Below are 27,905 nucleotides of genomic sequence, written 5' to 3'. Positions count from 1 at the left end.
TGTCCCTTTTTTTTTTACATTTAATTAATACATCATATCATTTTTTTGGTTTATAAACATCGACTTTATTTTTTTTATCATTTTAGTTGTCTTTTAATTTAATCACTATGTATGCTTATTTTAGCCAAATGTCTTACTTCTGTCTTTCTTTTGGACTGTCAGGTTTTTTAAAAATATTTTTTTATTGCACTGGTACCCTCTTCCTGTCAGCATCACCGGCATGTGGCCTGGCCAATGTGTGGCTTCTGACTCTTTAAGTATATTTATTTGAGTTCAGTCTAGTTAGTGACTATCTATTCCTGTTTTAAAATACTCTTTTGAACTGATCTTTCTTTTTCGGTTCATCCACCTGCCGTAGTTGTGCTTTATTTTTCCTGTTCTGTTTTGGGCGAATTTGTGGGGGCTCATTTCAACTATGTTGGTTAATTATATCGCTAATTAACTATTTTGGGAAACCGCAGTGAGACAGCTTATCTCTGTTTGGTAGTGGAGTGGTCCCTGAAGCGGTTGCAGTCACACTTGTGTGGGAGAGGTTGTAAGGTTTAAGGTGAGAAAAAAAGTGGAAACACACTGACGTGTTTGAGCCTAACGGCCTCGTCAGGGTGTTAGAGTACTGCACAGGTGTGCTGAGATCAGTGGTGTAGTGGTGCCCAAAAAAGTGGGTATACTTTAAATTTTTCCCCAAAATGTTTTTTTTTTTTAAGTTTCCCATCCAGCAGAGGATAAACAGCATTCTGTTATACACAGTGTAACGCAAGACTACTCATACACATTTTGCACAATTTGGCAAAAAATAAATTGTTAATATATTTAAAGCGAACACTTCAAATAAAAATGTATGGGAAAATCAAATTTTGGCGGACAATTTGTAAAATTAATGACCTGAAGAACAGTTTCGAAGATAATTTTTGACAGTATGTCCAAATAAATGTATGGAACTTCCAATAAAATGATTATAATTTCACATGAAAATGTCAATTTATATTCACCCAATTTGCTCCGTTGATCATGGGATCAAAGGTTACTTACATACACGTGCTGGTTCAATTTGTATACGTTTATATCTAATTTAAAGACTCTAAATTAGGATAAATACAATAACTTGTAATTTTGGCCAGAGCAGTCTCATGTAATTGTAAATTATATTCTTAGTGAAAAACAAATCCCAGACAAGAAAACATTGCTGAATATCAAAATCCTCTGATATATCCTCAAGAGTAAATTTTATCCAAAGAACAGATGTGAATAAGGCCAACGATGTTTAAAATAAACCAAAACTATTGGTTTCAACCAATGCCTCATCTCTGTTTACATTCATGAATGATAATTAAAGAAGTTCTTGGATTCTGACCTTTTTCAAATAAACATTATCTTTTGAAAACCACGTCGAATATGAACTGTATTAAAAAACAGTCCTCTAGAAAACAAACAAGAGCTGAAGAAACACACGGGAATCCAGAAGTCTCATTATTTAAAAAAATGTATTTGTACGTACTTACATACTGGTGTCAAGAGTATGCACCCCAAATGTCACACTGACTCACAAATACAAAGAAAAAAAAAAAGATTATTTTTGTTCAAATTACAAGTATTGAAAAACTATTTACAGAAAAAAGGGCATGGTGACGAAATAGTACAATAGAAACAAACTTACAGTCACACAATGTAGTTTAAACGAGGCTTCTGTAAATAAAGGAAAAGAAACCCTCTACAAAGTTACACTGTTTCGGTGCTCTGATCTTTAGATTGTATTTCCACTCCAAAAATAACATCGGCTCCCCGTCCACACTCCAACATCAAGGTGTTATCAGAGTGTGCTCTCAAAAAGGATTTCTATAAAAACTGCAAGAAAACGTACTCAGCCAACATGGAAAAATAAACTATTGAGTGGAAATAGTCGTGACTAAAAACCCATGACCTACAGGTAATTTCTTGTTAGTTATGTGTTTCTTCCTTTGTGTGATTCTTTAACGTTTAGGAGGAGGCTTCAGATGAGCTCTGAGCTTTCTGCCTCTTCCTTCACTGTATATTTTATTTATTATTGGTGTATTTTTTACTGTGCAAAAATAAAAATAAAATAAAAAAGTGTTACAATGAAAAATAGGGGGAAAACTAGAAGTGTGAATAGGGTGGAGGACGTCTTTAAGTCCTGGACTCGAGCTGTACTTGTAGAGTTAGTCCAGGACTTCAACACCACCTCTTACTACATGTTTCCATGCTGTCATGTTTCCAACTCAGTGAGAAAGCTCAAAAACCCCACTTCTTTTCTGTTTGGAAATTTACAGATTTTTTTTTTTTTTATCAAGACAAGACAAAGCAGAAATGAAAAGCTTGGATAACCAGAGGCTGAAAAGTATCCTCACTTGTGAACGGGTGTCAAAAGGGGAGAAATAGGAATCAAGAACTGGACAAGTAACCAGAATCCTTACGTTGTTCTGAAAGTCTTAACTGTGAAAGAAACTCAGGGTGGGAGGTCTGAGAGAAACCTAAAACAGGTTACCAAAACATTCAATGCAACGCTGGATTAACAGTCAATTCTCACTCCATGTTAGATTTCAGTTTGGGCTTCAAAGGACACCAGTAGTGTCTAAATCCATCGTTTGTTTTTATATTTACGCATTGTCAATTTGTATGCAGACATTTTGGGAGGACGTGAAAAAGGGACTTCAAAACTAATTTGTGGACTTTACGGCACTTTGATGGGACACAAAAAAAAGCTCTGCGATGAGGGACCTACACGAAGACTTAGGCATGTTCCAGAACAAAAATAAACCTGCATGTAATTGAGCAATTCTGCCAATATCATGCAGGTCATGGTGGCCATTGTCAAACCTCAACGAGGGGGGGGGGGGGGGGGGGGGGTTAAAACTGTCATGTGGAAATGTAACATTAACAGATTGCAGCATACGTGGTGGTGGGGGAAGTCTCTAAAATGTTTAGATATACACATGTCTGCAGAATGGTTTGTCCAGCATCTTCCTTCATACACATCGAATATTCGATGCCATTCAGCATGTCAGTGAGTCTGCCTCTTCTGAATTTAAGAAGTACAGCATGTCCAGTTTCTTTCCAGCAAGAGCAAACTAAAGGAACTACTGGGGGAGCTTGAAGTATGAATCCATCATGAATGAAAGGGCAATAACTACTCTGATGGTCTTACTTCCACCAAACTTAAGAGCTAGAACTCATAGCATTTTGCCTTTTATGTTTTAGAGTCAGATGTTTGTTTTTTTGTGAGGCCAGGATTTAATTGAGAAGAATGTGTCTCTGGTGTATCATTGGTAGCCAGGAACCAGCTGCTCTCTCACGGACAGTTTCTCTTTGCATTTAGTCACTTTTAGCCTTTTTGCAGTCATTTCCATTCTCCCCCAGCTCCTTCCCATCTGCCTCCTCCGGTTGCTTCCTCTTCTTTTTGTCGTCAGACTGAGCGGGGTGCGGCCGGAGGGTGATGATGACACAGGTCATGTTGTCACATCCTGTCCCGTCTCCAGATGTGTCAGGAGCCAAACAGTGCTCCAGCAGCTGTCAGGAGAACAGGGGATTATAGATGTATAAAGTTTTTTAGTCTTACTTTTATAAATTTTGTGGAGTCAACTAAGGCTAACAGCTAGATGCATGATGACAACAGTAACTGATGGATATCTTTCACAAAACAGCATTTTCTTTTTTAAATATTCAAAGTATAAAGACATTTGAAATCATGTTTAATTGTGTAAATCACTGTTGGTTTGCGTCTCCATTGGTGGCACTGAGTTCAGCCAGAGGACACATTGTGCCTCCAAGTTAAAAACACAGAATCAAATAAAAACTACAAATCAAGTGGGTTTTTTTCGTCTTGAAGGCTCAATGTCTAGTAACAAAATATCTAAAATCAGTCGTCTGAGGATTTCTTGACACTCTCATCAAACGTTTCATTAAAGTCAAACAAAAACAAAATATTCACAACAGTATAAAAGTACACTGTACCACCAACAACAACAAAAATGTTTCTGGAGGAAAATCAACAATCTTATTGACCAAACAGTCTGTACTACTGTATAGCCGTTTTCACATATGCACTCCGGATAATATCTAGATAATTGCAGGAGGACTTCCCCAGAGATTATCCCGACCTAGCCGTTCACATATGCTCCTCACAGCGGGGAACTATCCCTGTCAGAGGGAGGGGGGTCGGGGGATTTCCTGAGGTAAGACGTGACTTAAATAAAAAACGTGGGGGGCGCGCGTCCCATGTATTGAGACTCTCGTCTCGAGCGGTAGGCCCGGGTTCGCTTCCACCCGTGGCCCCTTTCCGCATGTCATTCCCCGCTCTCTCTCTCTGGTTTCCAACTCTATCCACTGTCCTCTCTCTGCATTAAAGGCACGAAAAGCCCCAAAAATAAATCTTAAAAAAAATAAAAATAAAATAAACAACGTGAAAGTAGCGGCCGAAGCAACAGAGTCCGCTACATGACGTTATAATGAGAATATTTGCCTTTAAATCAATGCTATGTGTAATCCAATGGAATGACAACATCCACAAAAGAGAGGAGAACAACATACTGACGAACAGAAAACATAAAGCAGCCGTTTAATTACGTGCACGGCGATCGTAGTGGTCGCGTGCAGCCACTCTATACACTGTTCAGCAGTACAAGTATAGAAACGTCACTTGGGTCCCATTGGCTCGAGGTGAATCCTCCGGAGTATATGCTGCTTCTCACGTCAGCTCACTCGGACTTTCTGCGGATAAAATACTAGGGGTCTGGCTGGATAAACTCCGGGTAAAGTCCGGTTGAAAAATGCGACTGTTTGCGTTCACACATAGCCTAAAGTGCCTCCAGGTAGCCTAATCTCCAGAGTTTTTCCGGAGATTTCCGTATGTGTGAAAAGGGTTTTTGTTTCCTGAAAATATCCTCCTGCAAACCAGACATGGCCATTGTATATCAAATACTAAGGAATAGTACATGAGGCTTTAAGGGCAGTACCAATACTGTGAAGTAGTTAAGGAGCTCAACCTGTGAATGACATTCAATATTGTGGTTGAGATGATCGCCCTAAAGACAGCAGACATGAAAGTCTCCAGGTTTAAGTATATATCGATTTTCATTTTCAACAGCTTATTTGTTCCATACTGATTTGTTTTTTTTAAAGAAAGGTGTCTTTCATGCAATATTGATTCCTGAGCTTACAATTTGCAAACTAACATTTTGACTGACTGTGTCCAAGTGTCTATCAGGTTCTCTCTCTCACCTCTTCCACAATTGATGAGAGGGCTCGGACATTGCCAGTCTGGTCTGGTTTGATCCTCTCGCTGATGAAGTCCACCACCTCCTGACTGCTTAACACATTCCTGCACACATCAGGCAGAGAAACAGGGTTCATCAACATTGCAAAGAAAAATCTGAAAGAACAACCTTAATGTGCATTCTTGTAATAAATAGTCAGCTGTATAAAACTGAAGTGGTGAAACAGATCAGGCTTGATCTAGGCGTGGTCCATTGGGGTCTTCCCCCGCATTCCATAAACTAAAGATATTGATCCTAAACGTGTGCGCCCGTCAGAGCAATCACACATCCCCCTGAACACTGTGTGTGTGTGTGCTACGTGTTCAACATCCTCAAAGCTCATACAAAAGAAAAAGATTTTAAAATAAGACTTCTGTAGATGACATCAAACTTGAATACTATTTAGTGTTAGTTAACTTGATGTCTCTGAAGGAGGGTAACAAATACTGTTTTTAAATGATTCGGTTTTTTGTATTACAGTCATATCAGACTTTAAAGCATTTCTAAATAAAGAGGGAGTTCAGGTTTATCTAACCATTTCTATTATGATTATTATTATAATTGGAATTGTTTCAACGTGTTTAGCTTAAGGTAAAATATAGAGGATGTGATACATTATTAAGAGTGAAGTGATGGCAACATGCGTAGTTTCAGTCGTCTAGCCGAGGAGTCAAAAAATAAAATATTTCAATCAGATAAAACGATTCGATCCATGACAAAAATCTGTGATCTGATCTGGACCGCAGGATTTTTGATCCTTTCCACTAAAAGAAATGCAAAGAAATGTTCACACATCATGATGAGTGATCAATAACTCCGGTTAAACTACCAGTGCAACAGCTCAAACTTACCAGATGCCGTCGCAGGCGATGACCATGAAGTCGTGGTCCTCGTTAAGTGTTAAAACTTTGACATCTGGCATCGAAGAGATCATCTGCTCCTCTGGAGGTAGAACCTTGTTCCTCTTATAAAAGTGGTCACCTGTGAGTCACAAACATAACTCAATCAGCTAAAAGATCAGACAAGAAAAGTGTGCAGCCGTTTTAGGACTGCTAACTGAGAGCTGCCTTGAGACTCACTAAAAGTCACAGAAAATCAAAGATACCGATAGCTCTGGAGAGATTCAGTCCACCGTTGACCCGTCCGTCCATGGTTACCTTCCCTCCAGCATTTTTGATGCGAGCAAGTTCCACCTCATCCTCTGGTTTGTGGTCGTATGACATGTCCACAGCTTTGCCTACACACACACAAACACACCATACATGTTGATCGATCCTCTTACATAGTTCAATAGTTGATTGATCTAATAGTTGGTTTCAGGTACGATGGATCTGGAGATCTCCCACACAACATTTTCAGCACCAAAACATTTATTTTCCACCATTCTGATAATTTTTTGTGTATTTACTGCACGCTTGATAATTATGATCTAGTTTGTGTACTCTTCTGTGTCTTTTTAAAATTGTTTATCTGGAACCTTTTCCGTCAATGACAAATGCAACAATTTTAATACACTTACAAACTTTTTGCATTTTAGAGATCTTCTGCTGACTGCAGACTCTCCAAAGCTGAAGCATACAGTATGTGTAGCTCATATGAGGCTCTGTATGACGTTACTGGATTGACTTTAGTTTTGTTGATAATGGCAAACAATTTGGAAAATTTCTAACATGACAAGAGCATGTGATTAATTTCTGTCACACATGGTAACACAGTGAAGAATGGTCTAATTCTTGTTTTACTGAAATATTGACTTTAATTTTAAAAAGGGATCCGGACAAAGTATGTTACACAATCCAAACAAAAACAAATCCTGTTTTAGAAAGTGACACTACAGATTCAGTTATAACAACAGTGGACCCTTGTGTTGGAAGACTAATTAATAATGGCGTAGCAAAATTAAGAGTGCAGAATGACATTAAAAGCAATGAGCAGCGCAAAACAATCAAAACAACGGGATCAGTAAATCCATAATCTACAGGAGACTTTGAACCTCAGTTTTTTGCAACAGAAGAGGAACCTATCAGCAGCCATCTCTCCCTCTCATGATCACCTGAAGAGCATCCAGACACTGCTTGCATCACAAACGCGAGCAGATCATCCACTACTTCTTGCCCTTGGAGTAAATCGTCATTGGCTCATGTGTGCTAATCATAAAGAAGTTTTAAACCGTTCTTAAATCAAATTGGCTCATGTCCAATAATGTAACTCCCTCTGTCTTTTCCAAGACATAAAGTTGTTTCATAATCTGCCTGTTGATAAGGTCTAGAAAGTGGCTGTGTGTGAAATCAGACTCATTGATCATAAGCTTGTTAACAGAGACAGTACAGCTAACCAAACTCTAAGACATACTCTTTGTATCAGGTTCCTGAGATTAATATTAGTTATTTGTTCTCTTATTTTTACACATCAACACTTCTATCAGGGCTAAAAAGGTGGACGAATGGTTTGGACCTACCTCGCTCAGACACCACGCAGCGAGAGTCTCCAGCATTGGCCACGATCAGCTGTTTTCCTCGGATGAGAGCCACCACAGCTGTGGTGCCGCTGTCTGAGCCGGGCTGTGAATGCACAAAGACAAAAGAGCTGACATAAACCCCAGCATAAAAGGCAAACAATCTGATTTTTTTTGTGTGATATTCTCTCAAAATGTGTGCTAACCCCGCAAGTGAAATAAACAAAATGATTAAGAAACTTGAGAGAAAACATAATACAAGTAATTTCATGGTAACTCAAAATGAAGAGACACCATATTCCTGTTTTAGGCTGTTCTACACAACACTATTCATCTATACCAAGTTAGATTCAAATGGGAGGCGAATAGTTAAAAAGTATCTTGTAAAAATCATTCTCTCAGCTCCCCCCTCAGGACATTTGCACCAAAAAAAAAAGCAGCTTTTGATTTGACACCTAAAGGGGTTAATTAAGTTGTGGATGTTTTTTTATAATGTATCCTCTGCAGGTGTCAAGTGCATTAGAACAGTTTCAGTTAAGACACCTCCATTGCACACACCTCCTCTTTGCCATCCATTCCAGGTAGACACATTTCCTCCTCCTCCTCCTCCTCTTCATCTTCAGAGTCTTCCTCTCCTGTATCCTCCTCCTCCTCCAGCTCACTGCTGTCACCTTCCTCCTCTTCACTGCCGTCTTCTTCGTCACTGCCCTCCTCTTCTCCCTCAGACTCCTCGCTGTCATCGAAGAACCTGGACTTTGAGTCCCCTGCGGTCTTTGACGACAAAGAGGAGCAAGAGGGACCTGCGTCTCCTTCAGCCTTACCCGCTTTTTCTTCTCCATTTGGGCTTCCTGACCCTCCACAGGCAGCTGCTGTGGAAGAGACATGGTTTAACGTGTTTGTGTTGGAGGAATAAAGTGATATTCACTTCAATATTTAAGTGACTTCTCAAGTAAAACATTTTGTACAGTCATCTTTTAGCAGGACAAAACTGTACTTGATAAAGTCTCCTGAGAGGCTCTGTCCTCGAGGCACTTCACTCACCTCCTGCTGCTCTCCGACAGGCCCTCAGCTTAGACCCGCATGCTGCTGCTGCTGCTCCTCCGGCTTCCTTCCCCTTTCCATTGCTCTCCTCCTCAACCTCTCCATTTAGCACCTCCTTCTTCTGAACTTTCCCACCTTCATCAGTGTCTCCTGAGCCCTCTGCTCCTGAGGAGGAGGCTTTCTTAGCAGCAGCACTAGGAACAAAAAAAACATGAAAGCAGGTGTTATATTCTTGTTTCTAAAGGAAGCCTTATTGAAGGACCTACACATCAAACCTCACTGAACTTAAACATTAGTTTTAGTCCTTGTGTAGAAAGTCAAAACAAAGCATTGTTCAACTACCTGATGGCAGCAGCGTGCTTGACAGCATGCAGGTTCTGTCCGTAGCGAACCAGCAGCTCTTCTATGGTCATGGTGGCTTCCTCATGGAGAAGAGCTGCCTCCTCCGTCTCCACTGAAAGGTAACACGGCATCATTTAGAAGTTGTTATTATTGTCTAATACTACTAGTGATGAACTTGCATGGACCTTAGAGTGCATAGTTTATGTTTTACATTAACCCTACCGTTTTATTCAATGTCAGTTATGGTCTTATTTACTTTGACCTGTTTAAATGCATTTTGATAAACATTAACTCTCCTTTACCTTTCAGAATGAATGAGCTATGTTAGATGCTCCTAACAATGCACAAGTACAAAACATAACTATATGAATAGTGTTGTGACTTTTTGTGTCCTCACAATCATCCTCCTCTGCCACTTTCTCAACCGGTGGTTCTTCAATTGGCCGTCCAGCAATCTGGACCAGCTCCTTGATGACGTCCTCTGTGGTCATTCTGCTGTCGATGGCCAAGAAAGCATCCTCTAGGGCCTAGAAACAACAGACACAAAAAGGAGCCCAGCTGCTTGTTTACTAAATCATGGTCCAGCAGGAAACACCTGGATCATAAACATCACTGCTCCAACAAACAAGTCATGCTGTGGCTCCTACAGCTGCATCACCTTTTGCAGTTTGCCGTCTTTGTAGGTCTTCTGCTCCTTGATGATGATGGGAAGGTACTTTGAACAGTACAGAGCCACCTCCTCGCCTAAATAGGGATCAGCAGGAAATGTTAAATCTCAGGTTAGGTGTTTGTATAGAAGCACGGTACTTTGCAGGGGGGGTGTTACAAAATAGGGGCAGAGGGGCAACACAAAATAAAGGTGTTCTCCACATCCAAAACGTGTGACACAAAAAAAAAGGTGCATTGGTTTCTTTGGTGGCTCACGATGACAAACAGCAACACATCTCTGGAGACAATGTAGTTATTCTGTTACACAGCGACAATATAAAACGCTACCGACTGAGTTGGTGGTAAAAACTGCAAGCGGCATAAAGTATTCTGCAAAACGGCATACAGAGAGAACTGTACTATTCAAGTGTTTTACCTCCATGTCCATCATACACGGCAAACATGGCTGTATCCTCATCAAAGTCTGGGATACAGTTGTGAGCATCCTGTGACAAAACAAACAAATAAACATTACAGACAATACAGCACTGGGCAAACTGGTACAAATCAAAGCACCCACTACTTCTACACAAGTACAAAAAATATATAAACAACTTGTATCTTTAGGACAAAGTGGTAATCTCCATGTAGTGTCAAGTAATGTTGATATGTCCATACATATCTTTTCATTGAATTACTGGCATGTGAGCCTTTAAAGACAAATACTTGTGCTGTTCTGTTGAATGTTGGTTACAGCTAGGGGCCTTGTACAAAGATGATGTTCTCATGATACATTACCACACACAGCAAGCATTCAACACACTCCATTGAAGTTGTTGAGGATTGGATGTAATGTAGCATGTTGGAAACACTGATTGTATTTGTAACTTTACTCCAATCCCTTAAATCGATGGCCAGAGAAAATCTAGTTTGGAAAAATGCGACAAACTCTTTAAAGTGTACTTCTAGAGACTTGAACCCACACCACGCAGACAAACGTGTTCAGAGAAACGCCACGCATCGTTTCTCCCGCCAACTCGATGTACATTTAGTCCCAGATGTGTCCATGAAACAGAGCTGCATCATGTGTGTCTCCCTCACCTCCATGGAGACGCGCCAGCCCTGCATGGCAGAGAAACCAAAGCTCATCCTGCTGTTGCCGCCATCGGAAGAGGTCTTGGTTGTGTTAGGTTGCGACAGATAAGCCCCCATGGTTGTCGGTTTCTATGGCTTAACACCTGGACAGAGGACGACACAAAATACACTGCTCATACCAGGTGTAAAGAAAGAAACACACGTGTGTGATCAAGTGCATTTGTCACACTTAGAAACTGTTAAAACACCTCGGCTTGTTACATGTTGCTAGCTAGCTAACGTTAGCATCACCACAACAAAAAAAAAAAAAAAGTAGACGCATCAGCAAGCTAACATCACCATGCTAACACCCGGCTAAACTTCTAGCCGTAACCTCTGCCCCCCCGACGAGCAAGCGACTGCGCAGTTGTTAAAAGATCAAACTCGTCCTCGACGTTACTTTACCTTTTCTGACGGAGCGGGACGAGCTAATGAACGAGCCTAAGAGAGAGAGAGATTCACATAGGAAGGACTACACGTGTGGAAGCTGAAGCCGCTATCAACACAGACAGACAGACAGACCTAAAAGAGCCCGAAGCTGCGCAGGAAGTGACGGTGTGCGCATGTCCCTTTCGTTCAGATAAGGGGGCGTGGTCGTAACCTACGTCACAAATAAACTTTTTTTTTTTTTTTTTTAATTAGCCTACAAGAGTTTACAATCATTTCCCAAAACCACTTACAGACAATATCCGTGCAATTATATTGTAGATCATTTTTTAATTGTAGATATTCCAACAGGTTCACAACTTCAGAAGGTCAACACTTTTTTTTTATTTTGTAATTTTATTTATATATTTTATTTTTTTCCTCAACTGTTTATAGGTTCTTGCTTTAAATTACACATTTTTTTTTTTTTATCCCTGCACGGGTTATGTACATTTCTTGTATAAGGCTATTTTTAATTGCACAGTTTAAGCTTGTTTCATCTAGGGGTATTCTTTAAATCTTTTTTCGGGTTAATATATATGTATGAGAGAGGGGGTCGGGTTTGTGGTTTAATTTGTAACAAATGTTTCATGTCATGTACGTCTTTGTAACCTGCTACTGGATGCTTTGAATTTCCCTCGGGATCAATAAAGTATCTATCTATCTATCTATCTATCTATCTATCTATCTAGGTTTGTACTTGCTATTTTCTAACATATGAAGTCAGGTCTTTTACCTGCTCTTTTGCAATATTAACTAACAAAGTGCTGCTCTTTTGTTTAAAGTATCTCGAGATAACATTTGTTATAAATTGGCGATATACAAATAAAGATTAAGTGATTGATTGAACACTAAAAAATAATAACTTATACAACAATTGCAAAAACATTCCAGAAAAAACTAGGCTTTCTGCAAAAAACAGTTAATGACGATTAATTAAGGTCTGAAATTAATGCATTAATTATTTTTAATCGCATGGTATTTTGTTCCCTAAGGCACACCATTTTTTCATGAAAATTTTCGAAATTTATGTAGTCAATTTTTTTTCTGGAAAATCTTCGACATTTTTTTAAATCAATATTTTTTTCATGAAAGTGTTTGAAGTCCTAGCTGTTTTCATTAGACTTAAAAATAATTTAAGATAAGCTGAGGTAGCCACATATATTTGAAAATGAGGAAGGTAAATGTTTAAAAAAAAATCAACATACAAGTTGCAACTAAATGTATATCTGCAACTCTTATCGTCATTACTTCCTGTTAAAGTTCAATTAACTATAAACTATTTAAACGACTTTCACTATAGAACACAAAGGAAACAAAACAACGTTTAATTATTATATTTGAAGGAAAAATTATTAATTGAAATCATTATTTTTTTGTCCCTTTTCCTGCCAATGTGCTGCTCCACACTCCTGTCCGGTAGATGGCGGTAATGCTAATTCAAGCTGGTTTCCAACCGCGATAAAACCTTAAAGAAGAAGAAGAACCTGACGTCACGATTTGACAATGGCGCGGGAAAACCGTGAAGAAACTGAAATGGATACCAGCACAGATAAAGAGTCGGACAGCCCTTATCCATCCACATTAAAACTGTACGAGACGCAGTTTTTCGGCTTCACTCCGCAGACATGTATGTTGCGAGTATACAGCGCCTTCCAGGATTGTCTGTACGACATTTTACCTGTTGTGGAAAAGGTGTGTGTGAGGCAGCTCAGCAGAGACAAGTCGGACGGGTCCGAGGAACTGCTTCGGTCCCGGGCCAGAGAGTGCAGCCGGAAACTGCAGCAGTTTCTCGATGAAAGGTTCAAGCAGCTGTCGAAGAGGATGGAAACACTGCTGCTCGACCGCTGCTTCTCCGTGCCGCCAAATGTCCTGCTGTCCGAGGACCAGTCCCACAAGAACTACCCCCAACACATACAGGTGGGTGCAGGAGGAGCTCTTCACGAGGGTTTCTACACACTCTCAATGTTTCATGTGCTTCTACATGATGCAAGGTGCAGCCCGTGATCTGGACAGTGTTTACAATTTGTGATAAATACTTTACGAGAGAGGTTAAAGGTTAGACATCGTCTCTGTTATGTTATGACACCTCAAAGAGCCCAACAACAAGGACTTCTATAAAACTAATACTAATTAGCCTGAGGAAGTGTTTACCAGTGGTTGATATGGAGCCACTTGGTGAATATTTGAGCTGTAATTTAATAATGTTTATCTTTGATTGTAGACTGTATAGAAAGTTGTTTCTATATGAAAAATGTCAGCAACACAGGTGTGATGTTTTGCTACACAGGTGTGATGTTTTGCTACACAGCTGTGGTGTTTTGCTACACAGGTGGGTTGGGTTCGAGCACTCTCTCTTCTTGCCAGATGGTGAGGCTACATGATGATATCTAATCCTCTTTTTGTTCAATAAAAATACATTTCATGTAACTTTATTTCGCCCAACATATAGGGCGAGAATGATGACCAGCTAAGTGAATTTACTTAACCAAACTAGTATGTCTCCTTTAGGAGGTAGAACAGCCACATAAAAAAAGGAAATTAAAAGTTGTCAATTCTTATTAAAATTCTCATTTCAACCTCTTAAGTTTATACCTTTTTTTTTTTAAAAAGCTTAGAAAAAGATCAAATCATTTTGTTGTGGACACAAAGTGTCTGTTACTACAGACTCTAGACGGCTCTCACCACAGTCATATCTTACACTCACTTGTCATTTCATTCAGAACTGGGAGATTTGAATACTGTGTTAGAGCATTGGAGAGATGGACTCTGTGTTAGAGCATTGGAGAGATGGACTCTGTGTTAGAGCATTGGAGAGATGGACTCTGTGTTAGAGCATTGGAGAGATGGACTCTGTGTTAGAGCATTGGAGAGATGGACTCTGTGTTAGAGCATTTTCGGATACAACTCTCATCAAAGGCACTGTTGACATACCCTGAGCATGACCTATGTATGGAAATAAAGTCAAGAGATAGTTTTTCATACACTTCTAATAAACTTGAATGTTTCCTTTCCATGTATGTTTTACTTCCAACTCAGAATCTGCGTATATAGTTATTAACAAGATGGGCGCTATTTAATCTGTGATTTGACTTTGCTTATGCTGCTTCCAGGAGGTGCTGAGGCTGGAGTCAAACCTTGCTGACCTCCATAGCGCCTACGAAGCAGAGGTCTGTGCCAGACAGGCCCTGCTGGCAGAGCTGGAGGAGCAGAAGGAGGTGCAGAAGCAGCTGGACGGGGTCTTGATGTGGGTCAGAGAGCTCCAGGCGGCCTGGGTGAAGGAAGGTAACGGCAGCTTCCATGAAAGCTTCCAGATGGTGATGGAGTCTGTTAAAAGACTGCAGGAGGCCGCCAGGGAGGTCTGTCACAAGGCACCTCATTGATTTGAGATTAGATTAGCAAACAAATAAATATTACTGAAAAAGTCTTATGTGGTATCCTGTTTTTAGACTATCTGAAAAAGACTAGAGAATTCAGAAGGCATTGTTCACTGCAAATGAGGCTTAAATCATCTGCCCACTGAAATCTAGAACAGTCCAGTTTTATTTGTATTTGTATTATTTTGGAGATAATAAAACCCCAATGAATTAAGGCTTCATTGTGTAAATATTGTAACAAAGCTAATTCTAGATCACAGAGATTTAGGCCTTTGAGTTGGTTGTGTCTTTTTCTTTGTTGGTTTGTTTATTTGGATCCCCGTTAGCTTCAGCGTAGCTCGAAGCTGTTTCTTCTTGGGGTCTGCAGTTTACATTGTGACAATACATTTTACACATTCATATTGTGTATATTCTTTTTACACTAACAAACATTCAACAACATATAGCATATCTATAATAACTAAAACATAATTACTGAAAATGATCCCCAGACCATATGTATCACTTCCATTCAAACTTTTCTCCATATGAAAAAAAAAATCCTTTCACAATGTAATGTAAATAATAATAAAGCACATGGATGAATTTGTGTTTGTTTCTGTCGTCTACCTTCTTAAACCCTCGACTTCACAGCCTCAAAATGTAAGCTAAAGTCATGACAATGTCGCCTTACCCAGGCTCCTCAGTTTTAAGGATGCACTGACTCCCAGCAGAGGGCGATCTCTGTAAGTTAACAGCACTCACCCCCCCCCCCCCACACACACACACACACACACACACACACACACACACACACACACACTCACCCCTGATACATGCCCTCAGTCTCCAGTTTAAAAGGTTCACCTCCTAGCTCAAACTAATGCTGTCTTACAAACAGTCTCGTGTGTAATTCTTCCATCATGGTCGTTTTTATCTCCATTTTCTGTAAACCTGTTATAGAGAGATGTGATGTGTGGTGCTGCTGAACTCTTTTATTCAGAGAAATTAGGGTTTTTTTTTGTGTGTGCCGTCAATATATTGGATTAAAACAATTAAAATATGGACAGTAGACCTTTTTAAATATGTTCTTTGTTAATTATATGAACTATTATTAATAACAATAAATATTAAAATAACATGTTTAATGTGAGCACTAGCGCTTATTTGTGCAAAATCAATTTGGGGTATGAAATTAGGAATAACATTAACTACATTGACAAATCAAATCACTTGATCATTTTGATTCTTTTTGTAGTCAATGTGTGACTTAATAATTAATGATAATATTTACAAAGACAGACTCACAAAGAAACATTATGAACAATCTCACAGGCAAAAAATTATACCACTTGTAATGTTTTATTTCAATAGATAGCTAGTTTGGTGTCCAGGTCCTGGAAATGTGCTCACATGCTTACAGTCAAGGTTTTCCAAGACAATGGTAGGACAAAAATATATTTCATAATAGTAACACTTACTGCTTGCTATCGGATCTCAAGCCTTCTCAGTTAATTTGGGATGTAAGATGAAGGATAGACCGTTTGTGCTTTTTAACCGCAGAAAGCAGTTTCTCCACATCATTATCTTGTTATGGTACAGGAAGTGTTCATTGCTTTGAAGTTCTTCAGACTGTTAGCTTTGTGTGTAACTCTGTAATTCAGATTTTCCTGGGGTGATATGTAGCTACAAGCAGTAGACCATAAGGGGGCGCCAGTGTTTAAATAAAAGTGTGTGTTGTGCTGTATGATCATTGAGCATGACACTCATCACCCCTGTGATTATGGAATGATCAGGTGGGTAAAATAATCCATGACCCGAAGCCTTTAACTGTTATTTTTGATTTAGCATGCTGAACCTGTGATTGCTTCTGCTGATGTTAGCAGCCTCAGATTTACATTCCCAACAACGACAATTACCAATACATGTGAAAGTACGTAAACAACAACAAGAGGTCCAATGTAAACTGTAAACATTTGTTTTAGCATTCCTGGAGTGTGTGTATGTGCGCGGGTGTGTGTGTGTGTGTGTGTGTGTGTGTGTGTGTGTGTGTGTGTGTGTGTGTGTGTGTGTGTGTGTGTGCGCGCGTGCGTGCGTGCGTGTGTGTGTCCCATCTGCCTGTTGTGACTTGAGAAAGTGTCGGTCCAGGTGCAGGGTGGGAGTACTACTTACTCTGAGTTGTTTGTGTGTGCCATCGTGTCTTAAGCTCCAAGAATGATGATCTGCACGCTGTAACTACATACAGTAGAAATCCCTGTAAAACTCAGGCATCACTTAAAAAATGTTGTGACCAGGAGAAAAACTCACAGTTGTCATAAATGCCTTAGTTTGACGTATCTTTAAATCCAATCCATCTCTGCTTGTTTCTCTAACTCGGCTGTTTATACACCAAAAACTTCCAAATGGTCGTCACGCTTTCTGTCACAGCAAGTGTTTGGAGGTCTTTTTAGATGTTGAATGATATCTTGCTGCTATTGCTCCATGCCACATATTACTCGTGTATATGTTTTCTGATTTGCCACCAGATCAGAAAACTGGCTCCATTTAGAAAGGGTATCATCACATAATACATTCCGTTGTCTCTGTACTTGTACTCTGCACAATGACAATAAAGTTGAATTTAATCTAATCTAATCTAATATTGGACAAGCAGAGTGCACTCATAGTTCACAATACTTGCAGCACATGTAGTAGAGCAGCACTGCTAAGATAATTGTGTTCCCAAAGTTGGTTTATCATGTTCAATATTCTTTAATCAGGTCAAACAAGAGCTCTGTGATAGTCAATGGTACAAATACAGTATATTATATCCATTGTCACAGTCACTGAATGTAAAGTGAAGTGTAATGGGATTTTATGACGACTAAACGCTGATACAGTTGGTGTAGAACTAGATCATTTGGACACTACCTCATATGTTGAAATATATTATTTTTTGTATCAGACTATTATTGTTGACTGACCACTAAACATACCTTCCATATGAGTCAGCACAAGTGTGTTATTTAGTTATTAAACTTGTTTACTTTTGACAATGTCAGGCACTCATAGTCGTCTTGTATATTGCTCGTATATTGAGCAAGAAGGAAATAAAAGAAAACAAATATGCCTCATTTTCAATGCTACACGCAGAGTGGTGTCTGTTCCTCTGAACACCTCTTAAACATCTTGTCATCAGCTCAGAGACTCCTCAGTGTTGGTAACAAGGTGTGTGCGTGTCAACACAGCTGTCTATAGGTTTACTCTGTGTGTGAAAGAACAATAAATGTTAAACTTTGCCCTCCCTAGTATGTTAGAGTGTGTGTGTGTGTGTGTGTGTGTGTGTGTGTGTGTGTGTGTGTGTGTGTGTGTGTGTGTGTGTGTGTGTGTGTGTGTGTGTGTGTCTGTATCTATTGCCTATAAAGATTTTAAAAGTTGTTGTCCAACACTGTGAGGGCACAGCTGTATGCAGCTGTCCACTGGTTGTGCAGACTTTGGACATACTTGTTCCCTCAGTCAGAGAAAAAAGTATCTAATCAGCAAAAGGGAAGGCCAAACTTGTGTCAGGCAGTGCGTTTTAAAAGAGAAAGTGCTTGTATTTGAGGGGAGGGGAGACAAAACAGAGACAGAAGGTTGAGGAGGGTTGTCTTCATTCCACAGCAGGGTCTCAAACTTTCACACTGTTGTCCTAAACAGGTCTGCCAGAGTCAGAGTTGAAGCATTTGAAATATAAAAAAACCCGGTGTATAGTCATTATCACTCTGGAACGTATAGACTGATGTTTTCTTTCCTCCTAAAAAAAAAAGTGTGTCAAATTTTAAGATCTGCCCTCATGGTATCACTTGTTTTCATTATGAACTCGTAATTTAAGTAAGTCACACGTGTCTGTCAGGAGGGGAACACAATGACAAATAAGCAGTGATTCCTGATATACAATTGTTGTTTTACAAACACGTAGTTGTTACCATGACAGGTATAATACAGGTCTGTGCTGTGTGATGTGGCTACAATAAAAATATTCTGGGGTGATGGGGACCTAGCAGTTGGTTCACAGCCCTATGTACAGAAAGTGTTGTACTCCAGTCCCGGGCTTGAGTCAGACCTGTGGCTTATTTCACGCATGTCATTACCAACTCTCTCTCTCCCCTTTTCTGACACTGTCCACTGTACTATCTCAATAAAGGCAAAAACAAAAAGATTCTTGACCAATATTGAGGTCACAATGTCACAAGAACTGCAAATATTTTGGTTTGATTTTAAAGGTCTTTGAGCTTCACCTGCTCCAGCATTCCTCTCTTTCATGGTGTTCTGTAATATTTTTTCAACAACAAAAAAATGTCATTTAACTTCATCTTAACAAACGTTGCATTCTGTTTTCTGAAAACACATCAAGTTTTAAGGAATGCTTTTCCTCTGCAATAGAAAACATTTGTTTGAATGTTGTAATGTCCTAGTTAGTGTCCTGGTGAATGATCTTGTTTGCAATCTTCTTTATCAGTCAACCAGAAGAAAGTCTGATAGAAACTAGCTGAAAGGGGACATGGTGATTGTATACTGGGATTAGGACAGAAGTCCAATCAAATGGTCTAATCGAGCTATAACTGTAGCTCTACTTAACTGTGCATGCAAACATACGGAGTGTGTGTTGTGAGGTTTGTAAAGTGTTACTACCTGTTGCACTCTGCAACTGTACCAGTGTGTATGATGTGTGAGCGTGTGAATCTGTACTTGTGTGTGAGTGAAGACAGCATATGGACAGTGCCCTCCCTTCCTGTAGGGAGGAGAACAGCGTGGCTCTCTGTGAACCACAGCTTGACCTCTGACCCCTCAGGATCACACACAAACCTCAGATACCTCCACATACGCAGATATACATCCAGGGTAAGCCGGCCAGCTGTCCTTTGTGACCGAACATCCCACACAGAGGTGTAGAGGAGAGAGTGACGGTCAGGCAGACACGATTGTTTTCTCAGGCTCTGTGAGCTAGTCTGGAATTCACTCAGACTTTTTTAAACCCACGTGTCACCCAGCGGGGAAACAATCACACACATCAGAAGTAATGCCTCTCTTTACATTTCAAGCATGTCTTCCAACTGCAGATCACTGAGACAAGTGATATAGGAAGAAAGAAAATCGCATTGCTTTAAACAACTGTAGGAAATAACATGAATTGGCTGGCAATAAACTGAGACAAAAACAATTATTCATTTTCTGTCACTGAAATGTTTTAAGTGGTGTCCCTAACCAATGTTGGTACTTTTTCTCTCCAAATGCATGAGCACATTTTAAACAGATGTCTTCCAATCAACTAACCCAGAGAATCTGCTCCGGAGGGCACAACAACTTTGTTATCAGAACAACATCTTGTACTTTTGCTATATTCAGATGTGTTTGTTCTGCTTTGTTCCCTTTTTTAATTTGATATAACCACTAAACATGGACATTCAAAATAAGCCTCTGGTACTGTTGGGTAAAAAATAATCCACCATTGTAATTGTGCAGGAAGATTTATGACCTGCTAGTCAGCAGTATAGATTTTTTGTATTTTTAAATCCATTCATCCATCGATTGTCTATGCTTGTCTTTTAGGGGGTTGCAGGCAGGAGTAGATCCTGTATGAAATTGGGCACTAGGTAGGTCACGCACCTTTAATGAGATATTAAGCAGGATCTCTAATTATGTGAGTATGTTGCAGATGTGCTACCTCTAATACTGACAGTTTTTAAAGTGAAGCCATGACTACAACATAAACGCTCATATTTCTACAAGCTCTTTTACTGTGCGAGTGCAGAGCAAGCAGAAGCTTTAAGCATTGTCAGCCAGCTAACCCTCTGCTGTTTTGGTGGCATTATTGTTGTTGACAGAAGAAACTTGAAAAAAAGGGGCTGTCAGTGAGTCATGATGCCCAAAAACAGATCAAAACCTCAGCATTTTTGTAAAACCCTTCTCCTCACCACAAAACAGCAACAGACCAACATTTCAAAGTTGTTCCACTTTGAAGTAAAAGAAACATCTATTTCTAGCTGACGCAAACACCATCTTAATGAGGACATAAAAACAGTTTTTAACATTGAAGATTTAGCCACATACGTTTGGAAATAGCTTGGATTGGACACATTTGTTTCATAAATATTTCTATTTTGTCAGTCCAACAAATCCTGTTTAAAACTAGAACATGTGAATACAAATGTGTCTGCAACACCTGAACACAGCCAACCCTCACTGAGCCTCAGATGCCCTATACACAGCACACCTCCCTTTCTTCTGGTTCAACTATTTGATCTTAAGTTCTTTTTTTGGAGATAAAAGTAGAGGACAAAAAGAAAAGAAAAGCAGGACCAACAGAGCAGAAACGGGGAAGAGAAGAAGAGAAAAGAGATGGAGAGGTGAGGGCAAGAGGAGAAAAAGAGGTGAAGAGGAGCAGCTGGCAGGTGTCAGGAGTCACAAAAGACCATCTGTCCATCGAGTGCCATCTCAACACACACACGCTACATTAAACTTTCTTCCGCTTCCCAAATTACTCAGCATCTGTTTTATTCCTTAGTTTTCATCATCTTTTACAGTTTTGTTACAGAGAATATTTACAGTAAAACATAAAATCACCATCCAGCCAGAGTCCGACTTTTCTTGTCCAAAGAGGCCATGATGGTGACATAACAGACAAGGTGACAAAGAGTGGACATAGTGTGTGTGTGTGTGTGTGTGTGTGTGTGTGTGTGTGTGTGTGTGTGTGTGTGTGTGTGTGTGTGTGTGTGTGTGCGTGCGTGTGTGTGGTATGTTGCTCCCGGTCTGAACATTTCAGCCACTTACCGAGACTGCACACACACACACACACACACACACACACACACACACACATGCTGCCCACTGACCTTTCACCTCCAACATCTCTCTCTTGGGAGTTTTTAAAAGTGTGAGGATCATGCAGCGCTGGGTTGACACATGTTAAAAAACTCCAGACAAGCGGCAAACTCCTCCTTAGCACTAAGCTGACAACCAAATATATAGAAGTTTACAGTAGTGTGCCCGAAAACTACAAAACATGTCCAAAAGTATGTGGACACCTCAACAGGCTATTGCATCTCATTAAATGAACCTCAATCTGCTGCTATATCGTTACACGTCTCCAAACTCTGTGTTGCTCTTACAAGGGTTTCTGCCATTTTTCCCCTGTTGAAGGAGGTTTTGGACATATTTTTCCTGAGTCCAGGGTCTGTAAGGATGGCACACATTGCATGCTGTGCAGATTCTATAAGGCCCTGTTTGCAGATTAGGAAGTCATATAAACCAGACTGGCATAAACACAGTATTACAGAACTAATGGAGCAAGTTGGTTAACTGGATTTTTCTACAAATGTTTGATTTGATAATGTGTCTATAACAACAGCACCATCGTCCGTCCTCACTCTCCCAAAATCAGTTTTAAGAGCAGAAAGAAGATCATTTGAAAGCTGTTTTTTTTAAATTGAAGTGTGAATGGATCTGGCTCTACCTTACACCTCCTAACACATTCTATTACTTTTTTCTTTCTCCTCTTCCTTAAACAACTCTCTATCCAGTTATTCCCAACCCATTACTCCCCCACTCACTCTTCCCCTTCCTTCCCCATCAGCAGACAGAGGGCGGATGCTGGCAAACACTTCCTCTCTCCATGAAGTTACTTCCTGTCTCTGGGAATCCATTTCCTGTTCGCAGCTAATACAACATCACTAAGAGCATTCCTCAGGAGTCTCTATCAGGCACACATTCACAAACACAGAAGGCGTGTATGTGTCTTTAATGACTGTGCTGCAGACTTTGTGTATGTGTTTGTGTGTGTTTCCACCTTGACTAAGGGTCATTAGTGTTTTTTTCCTATCATATATACACTATCATTCATAACAGGATTTAGCTTTCTCTGTATGAAGATTAAAACAGGGATGATTTCAAACAGCTGGATTTAGGGTGGGGGGCATTCATTATTGTCAACCTTGCCTGATGTTGCACAGGTAACTGGGCCGGACAGATTGTTCATAGCACAACGTTTTTGAGCCAGTTTTTGGTTTCTTGGAAGAAAGACTGAGAATGACATTGAATGTCAACACATAAATTAATAGAATTATTACGAATGGGAAGATAAAGACCGACTAATAAACTGTTTCTTGGCAGGAAACAGGTCTTGTTTCCTGTAGTGTTCACACATACACACAGTGTTGTTTCTAATCAGTGGCAGCATTATCAGGCCTTACAGGGGGAAGTGTTTATATTTGTCTAGTAGGTTGGACCAGCACAAAGGGGTGGAGGTGACACACACACACACACACACACACACACACACACACAAACTTGAAGACACAAATAAAATCACAATCAGCACAAATGCACCCCCAACAGACAGTTTACAAACATGTATTAGTCTAATTTGACTCAACAAAAAGAGTAGTCATAACCCTAGAGTATTCGGGTGAAAGTAAACATGCCCAACAGGTGTGTGTGTGTATTTTTATATCCAAGTTGTACAACCGCTGGTGTGTTTGTTCATTGTTGGTCAGACCTCCTCTCACCCATCTGCTGCACCTCATTAGCATGGAAACAGGACCGGGAGCGTTTTCACACATACACACACTGGCCATTAATCAACAAGTCAGACCAGGGTCCATTCCCACACATACACACCACACAGATGAATACAAAGAGCATACACACACACAGACACAGGCCCTAATCAGAGCAACATCCCAGAGCACACTTTAGTAGATCTTAACCACACCTCTCGTCTCAGAGGATCAGACCTAGCGACCCAGAGTTTTGTGTGATAAAATATGGCAACCCAGTGATGTCTCAATTTCTTTTTATTTGAAGTGAGGGCTGGTCCCTCGTGGCACCACCAGCGAACACAAGGAGACTTGTTCTCATTAGCTTCCCTCCTCTTTTTATCTTCATGGGATGAATGAACTAGAGCTATTTAGTGAATGTGTTGTCTGATTTGTGAAGCCACCATGAATGCTCAAATTTGAAAGAACAGTGTATTCCTATGAACAGACTACCTTGTGGTAAATTGAGTCATAAGTAAGGGAATCCCAGAAAACCTTGTTTGAGCTTAAGGTTTCCTTCAAATTTTGAGGTACAAATTGGCTCTGATTTTGTGCTCTCAAGTTGTGTTAATTGAAGCCTCATGACTTACCATCGGAGGTTCTCTTTGAGGTGTGGTGTGACATATTTTATTTGTAAGCTGCAAAAGAAAGATGAAATTGGAGGTATATGATTCATGAAAATCATTTTTAGTTTCAAGTTCTAGTTTTTTCTGCACAAATTCCAGACATTTTGTGACACCACCCATGATGTTTTCAACTTTCTGTTATGATTTCTATCGCTACAATCTGTCTTCTTTGCTATATGAAATCTCAGAAAAGCACCTCCAGCCACGTGCAATAACTGCAGCCAACAGTACAGGAGAGGGTGTGCAGGTAGAATATAGTGAGCAGGTCACCGTTGCAGCTACAGCCAGAGATGGAAACAACACTTGTTCCAAGTGAAGGTGTAATGGTCCCAGACATTTTGAAACTAGTAGGACACAGAGAAGTTCAAAACAGGATGAACGAATTGAAGGAAAGATCCAAAACTAAAAACAGGAAGGAAGGCAACACACTGGCTATTCTGCAGGTAAAGGATCCAAGCGCAATCATAAACTCTTCAGCTGCTTGTGTTAGATTTAAGTACAAATACATTTTCCTTCTTAACAGGAAACATAAAGTGTAATACAGGAGCAGAGGCACCTGTAGAGTTAATCTTTGAGGTTGAATCTCATGTCATACTGCTTCTCATTTTTTCTTCCCAAAATATAAAGATACAGTTTATGTCAAAATTGTACAGTTTGGAAGTTCTTAAACTTGTGGCTTCTTATAGGCGGCTGTGGCTCAGAGGTAGATTGGATCATCCAACCAAATAGGCGGTTTGATACCCAGCCAACTGATCCCAAAGGCAGCCTGACACTTTGTATCGTAGTAGACTGCCAGCAGTGAAGGAATGTGTGTTAATGGTTGAACATCACATGTTTAAAATTGCTTTAGGTTGTAAGATGACTAGAAGAACGATCAATCCAGCACACAGAAACTGATGTGAAAGACTAATTATGAATGTAACACATTTTTCAGTCTTTAATCGCAGACATGTTTCAGATCATGCATAAAACATTTAAAGGTTTCCATTTGATGGATTTAAAATTGTCTTTACTTGTAAAATGCATTTCTCGTCATAGCTTCAAAAAGTGCAGGATAGATGCAAAAACAAAACACTAAATGACAAATCAGAAGAAGACTGAAAGACACACATGCTGTCTCTCTCTCTCTCTCTCTCTCTCTCTCTCTCTCTCTCTCCCCTGTGTGTCCTCTGTGGCAACATCTGCTTCTTCCGCTGAAGTTTCCCATCATGCAGTGGGCGTGTCCTTTATGTTGCCCCCCAGCTTCATTGTTCTAGCCAATCATTGTCCTCTCCAAGCTGTTCCCACGATGCACTAGTAATGACCAGAAGGCGCTGATGGAGCTGGTGTCTCTGAAGGAATGACTTTGTCTTTTAACCCCCAGGGACTAATGACAAAAAGCAAAAATAAAAACAAAAACAACGCTCTAACTGATACTCAGCCGAGAACTGAGGAATTGATTCTACTCTACATGTTTGACTTCCAGCTATACCCAAAAAATTAGGATTTCATTCAGATGATACACAAGCATGAAAAGCAAAGATTGATTTAATGCAGTCAGGTTTTGCAGATATTAACCGAGTCAGGAGGTAGAGACAATCGGGAAAAGAGGAAAAAAGGGGGAGAAAGAGAGAGATGGAGCTCTGGGAAAGATCAGAGCGTGGTCCCCGGGGAGCTGCGACAGATGAAGTAGCTGAATAAGCTGTCTGTCATTGTCTGACTCTGGCTGCTGTGGTCACTTTGTTTGTTCAAACTCAACAATAGAGCACGAATGGGAGAGAAATCTCTGTTTTCCCACAAGATTGAGCCCCAAAAAGACAAAATAGGCAATGATGCTCTGTGTGTGAGGATATAACCTGGTGACAAAATGAAACACAAGTGTAAGAGAGAAGTAATGCAGAGCAGAGATAGCAGTAAAGTCAGTGATTTGCTGTTTTAGTGCCTCTTTTTTGTGGTAACCTGCAATTACAACTCATCAAATAGGTGAAGACAGAAGCATATGCATTCCTGAAAATATCTAAAAAATTACAGGCAGACTACCCCTGAATTGCTTGTTCACATATAAACCTTGCACCGAGATCACACTTTTGTTATTCACCCCTAAATGATGCTATGCGTGTTCAAACGTGCAACTCACTTTGAAAATTTCAGGACGTTTTTTTGAGATTTGAGCATGTGTGAAAACACCAAGAGAGAGAAAATGTTTTTAACAAATCAATTGACCTGTAGAAAAGATTTGCGACACATTTTTGGCTTGAATTTAGAGGTCAAGTGGAATTTGAATGACAGTGCCAGACCTCAGTAAAGACAGGGTATATACAGAATATCTTAAGATAAATACTCTTTAAGACCTTTTGCTTCAATTTCTTAACTGTTTACATTAGCAACACAGTTGTATGTTTTGTACTGATTGTTATATAGCACAAATGAACAGTCATAGTTTGGGATAACTACTTATCATTGCTGTGTAATTCTAATTATGGGGTGGCAACAACGCAAGACAAAATCAGTTGAGTAACTAACCCAATTCAAGGTTTATTTAGAAAGAAATACAACTTTAGAAACCAACATCTGGCAAATAAAAAAAAAACAATTGTAAAGTGTTTAAACTCTAAAAAAAAAAGTAAAGATGCAATAGTTGAGATTTAAACATTACCATGAGCACCAAACAACAATTTGTATTATAGAGATAAACAGAAGGAATGTTACCCACAGCAGCAGATAACTGTCACTCTGACTCTGTTGATATGCACAGTGGTGCCGCCAGGATTAGTATACACCAGAACCATTACAGTGCATGTAGGACACCTTTCTATTCAAGGTTTTAATATGAACGTCTTAAGTTGTAATGATGGCAGAGCTTTGTTATGGCTGTATAGTGGAATTTCAGTCTGAAAAGGGCTACGGAATCCACATTGGTCTGTGAATTTACATTGCCTTACGTCGTTATGGAAGGAGTAAAGACCACGGCACAGCTGGAGCTCCACATAGACACACAGTCAGAAATGCACACACACATAGCACTGTGCTCTCTCGCTGGATCTGCTGATCCTGTCCAGCCCATGTAACGCCTCTGTTACTACCTCTGAAGAAGGCACTTGAGGGGTACACTTTGTCACCCCATTACGCCCCTGGGATATTCAGATTGATAACTTCACAGGGACGTTAATATTGCATGAACTGAATAAGGCTAGTAATTCATTCTTCTTCTTTCCTGGACTCCACACTAAGACTGTTCCTGAATAGCCTTTGTACCTTTATTAGAAAACTGACCGGAAATGACAGTAGGAGAAACTGTGAACCATGTGCAACAAAGTTCTATAGCAAGACCTGTGATGCTGTGAATTAAAGTCTGGGACTTGTACTCCTATTGGACACAAAAAAAGGTGTCCAACTCACATGTAGACTTCAGATATTTTGGAGTTTGTGTCCAAAAATGTTTGTTCTTAGTGCTAAACATCCTTTGAATGTAAACTAATATGGGAAGTTCGAAATATGGCAATGATGATCATTTACCATGTGTACAGCAACCATTTCTTCTGTGGGAAGCTCCTTTCATTTTATCATTTGGTAATTAGTACTTACGGACCAAAAAACTGAAACAACCTTGAAAATTGAAAGGGACATCATGCAATCTATTTCAAGTTGAAACATGTTTTTTGAAAACCATCTGGTTTCCATTAGAGAACAGATCCTGTTAGCAGTCCTGTTACGATATTTTTTGAACTCCTGAAAATTCTTAGAATTTGAGGAGGGCCGCTGAAGGGGTTTCCTGAGGCGGACGACGCAGTAGTGGCGGACCAAGTAACAGCGTTACGGCTGGAAGGAGAAACTCCAGATAATGTCAGCGTGAAAAATCGGACCGTTTATGTTCACACATGCAGCTCCTCCTGAAAGTATTGGGAGTTTTTCAGGAGTTTTGTGCAGGTTTGAGGTTTGAACGTACTATATGTTAGAAAAGGTTCCAATTCCTGGCCTAGTGTAATGTTCGCAAGGAAGTTGTTGATTGCAAACACAAGATAACATTAACATTTCACAAGGTTCCATTCATACCCTAATTTAATTTTATATCACATGAT

General features: G+C 39.9%; 2 protein-coding genes across 3 annotated transcripts; one reads left to right on the top strand and one right to left on the bottom strand.

The window, feature by feature from the left end:
- Positions 1-1,462: 1,462 nt before the first annotated feature.
- On the bottom strand, positions 1,463-11,450 carry ppm1g (protein phosphatase, Mg2+/Mn2+ dependent, 1G). Of its 2 annotated transcripts, none has more exons than XM_020633865.3 (13): positions 11,293-11,450; positions 10,855-10,991; positions 10,190-10,259; positions 9,764-9,849; positions 9,503-9,632; positions 9,106-9,217; positions 8,764-8,957; positions 8,281-8,591; positions 7,726-7,828; positions 6,373-6,504; positions 6,119-6,248; positions 5,233-5,332; positions 1,463-3,522 (listed from the first exon to the last, which is right to left on the bottom strand). In XM_020633865.3, the coding sequence occupies exons 2-13, from the start codon at positions 10,963-10,965 to the stop codon at positions 3,328-3,330; spliced, it is 1,674 nt and encodes a 557-aa protein (XP_020489521.2). In that variant the 5' UTR covers positions 10,966-10,991; positions 11,293-11,450; the 3' UTR covers positions 1,463-3,327. The 2 variants fall into 2 exon arrangements, with proteins under 2 accessions (XP_020489521.2, XP_065809125.1); XM_065953053.1 differs by having other exon boundaries at positions 8,281-8,588.
- A 1,340-nt stretch (positions 11,451-12,790) lies between these two features.
- mis12 (MIS12 kinetochore complex component) lies at positions 12,791-15,279 on the top strand. The gene is made up of 2 exons (XM_020634835.3): positions 12,791-13,233; positions 14,427-15,279. The coding sequence occupies exons 1-2, from the start codon at positions 12,820-12,822 to the stop codon at positions 14,694-14,696; spliced, it is 684 nt and encodes a 227-aa protein (XP_020490491.2). The 5' UTR covers positions 12,791-12,819; the 3' UTR covers positions 14,697-15,279.
- The last annotated feature ends 12,626 nt before the right edge of the window (positions 15,280-27,905 follow it).

Source organism: Labrus bergylta, chromosome 3, assembly GCF_963930695.1.
Source record: "Labrus bergylta chromosome 3, fLabBer1.1, whole genome shotgun sequence".
Taxonomy (NCBI): domain Eukaryota; kingdom Metazoa; phylum Chordata; class Actinopteri; order Labriformes; family Labridae; genus Labrus; species Labrus bergylta.
The sequence above is the reverse complement of the archived record's forward strand: the minus strand, read 5'-3'. Positions and strand labels throughout refer to the sequence as shown.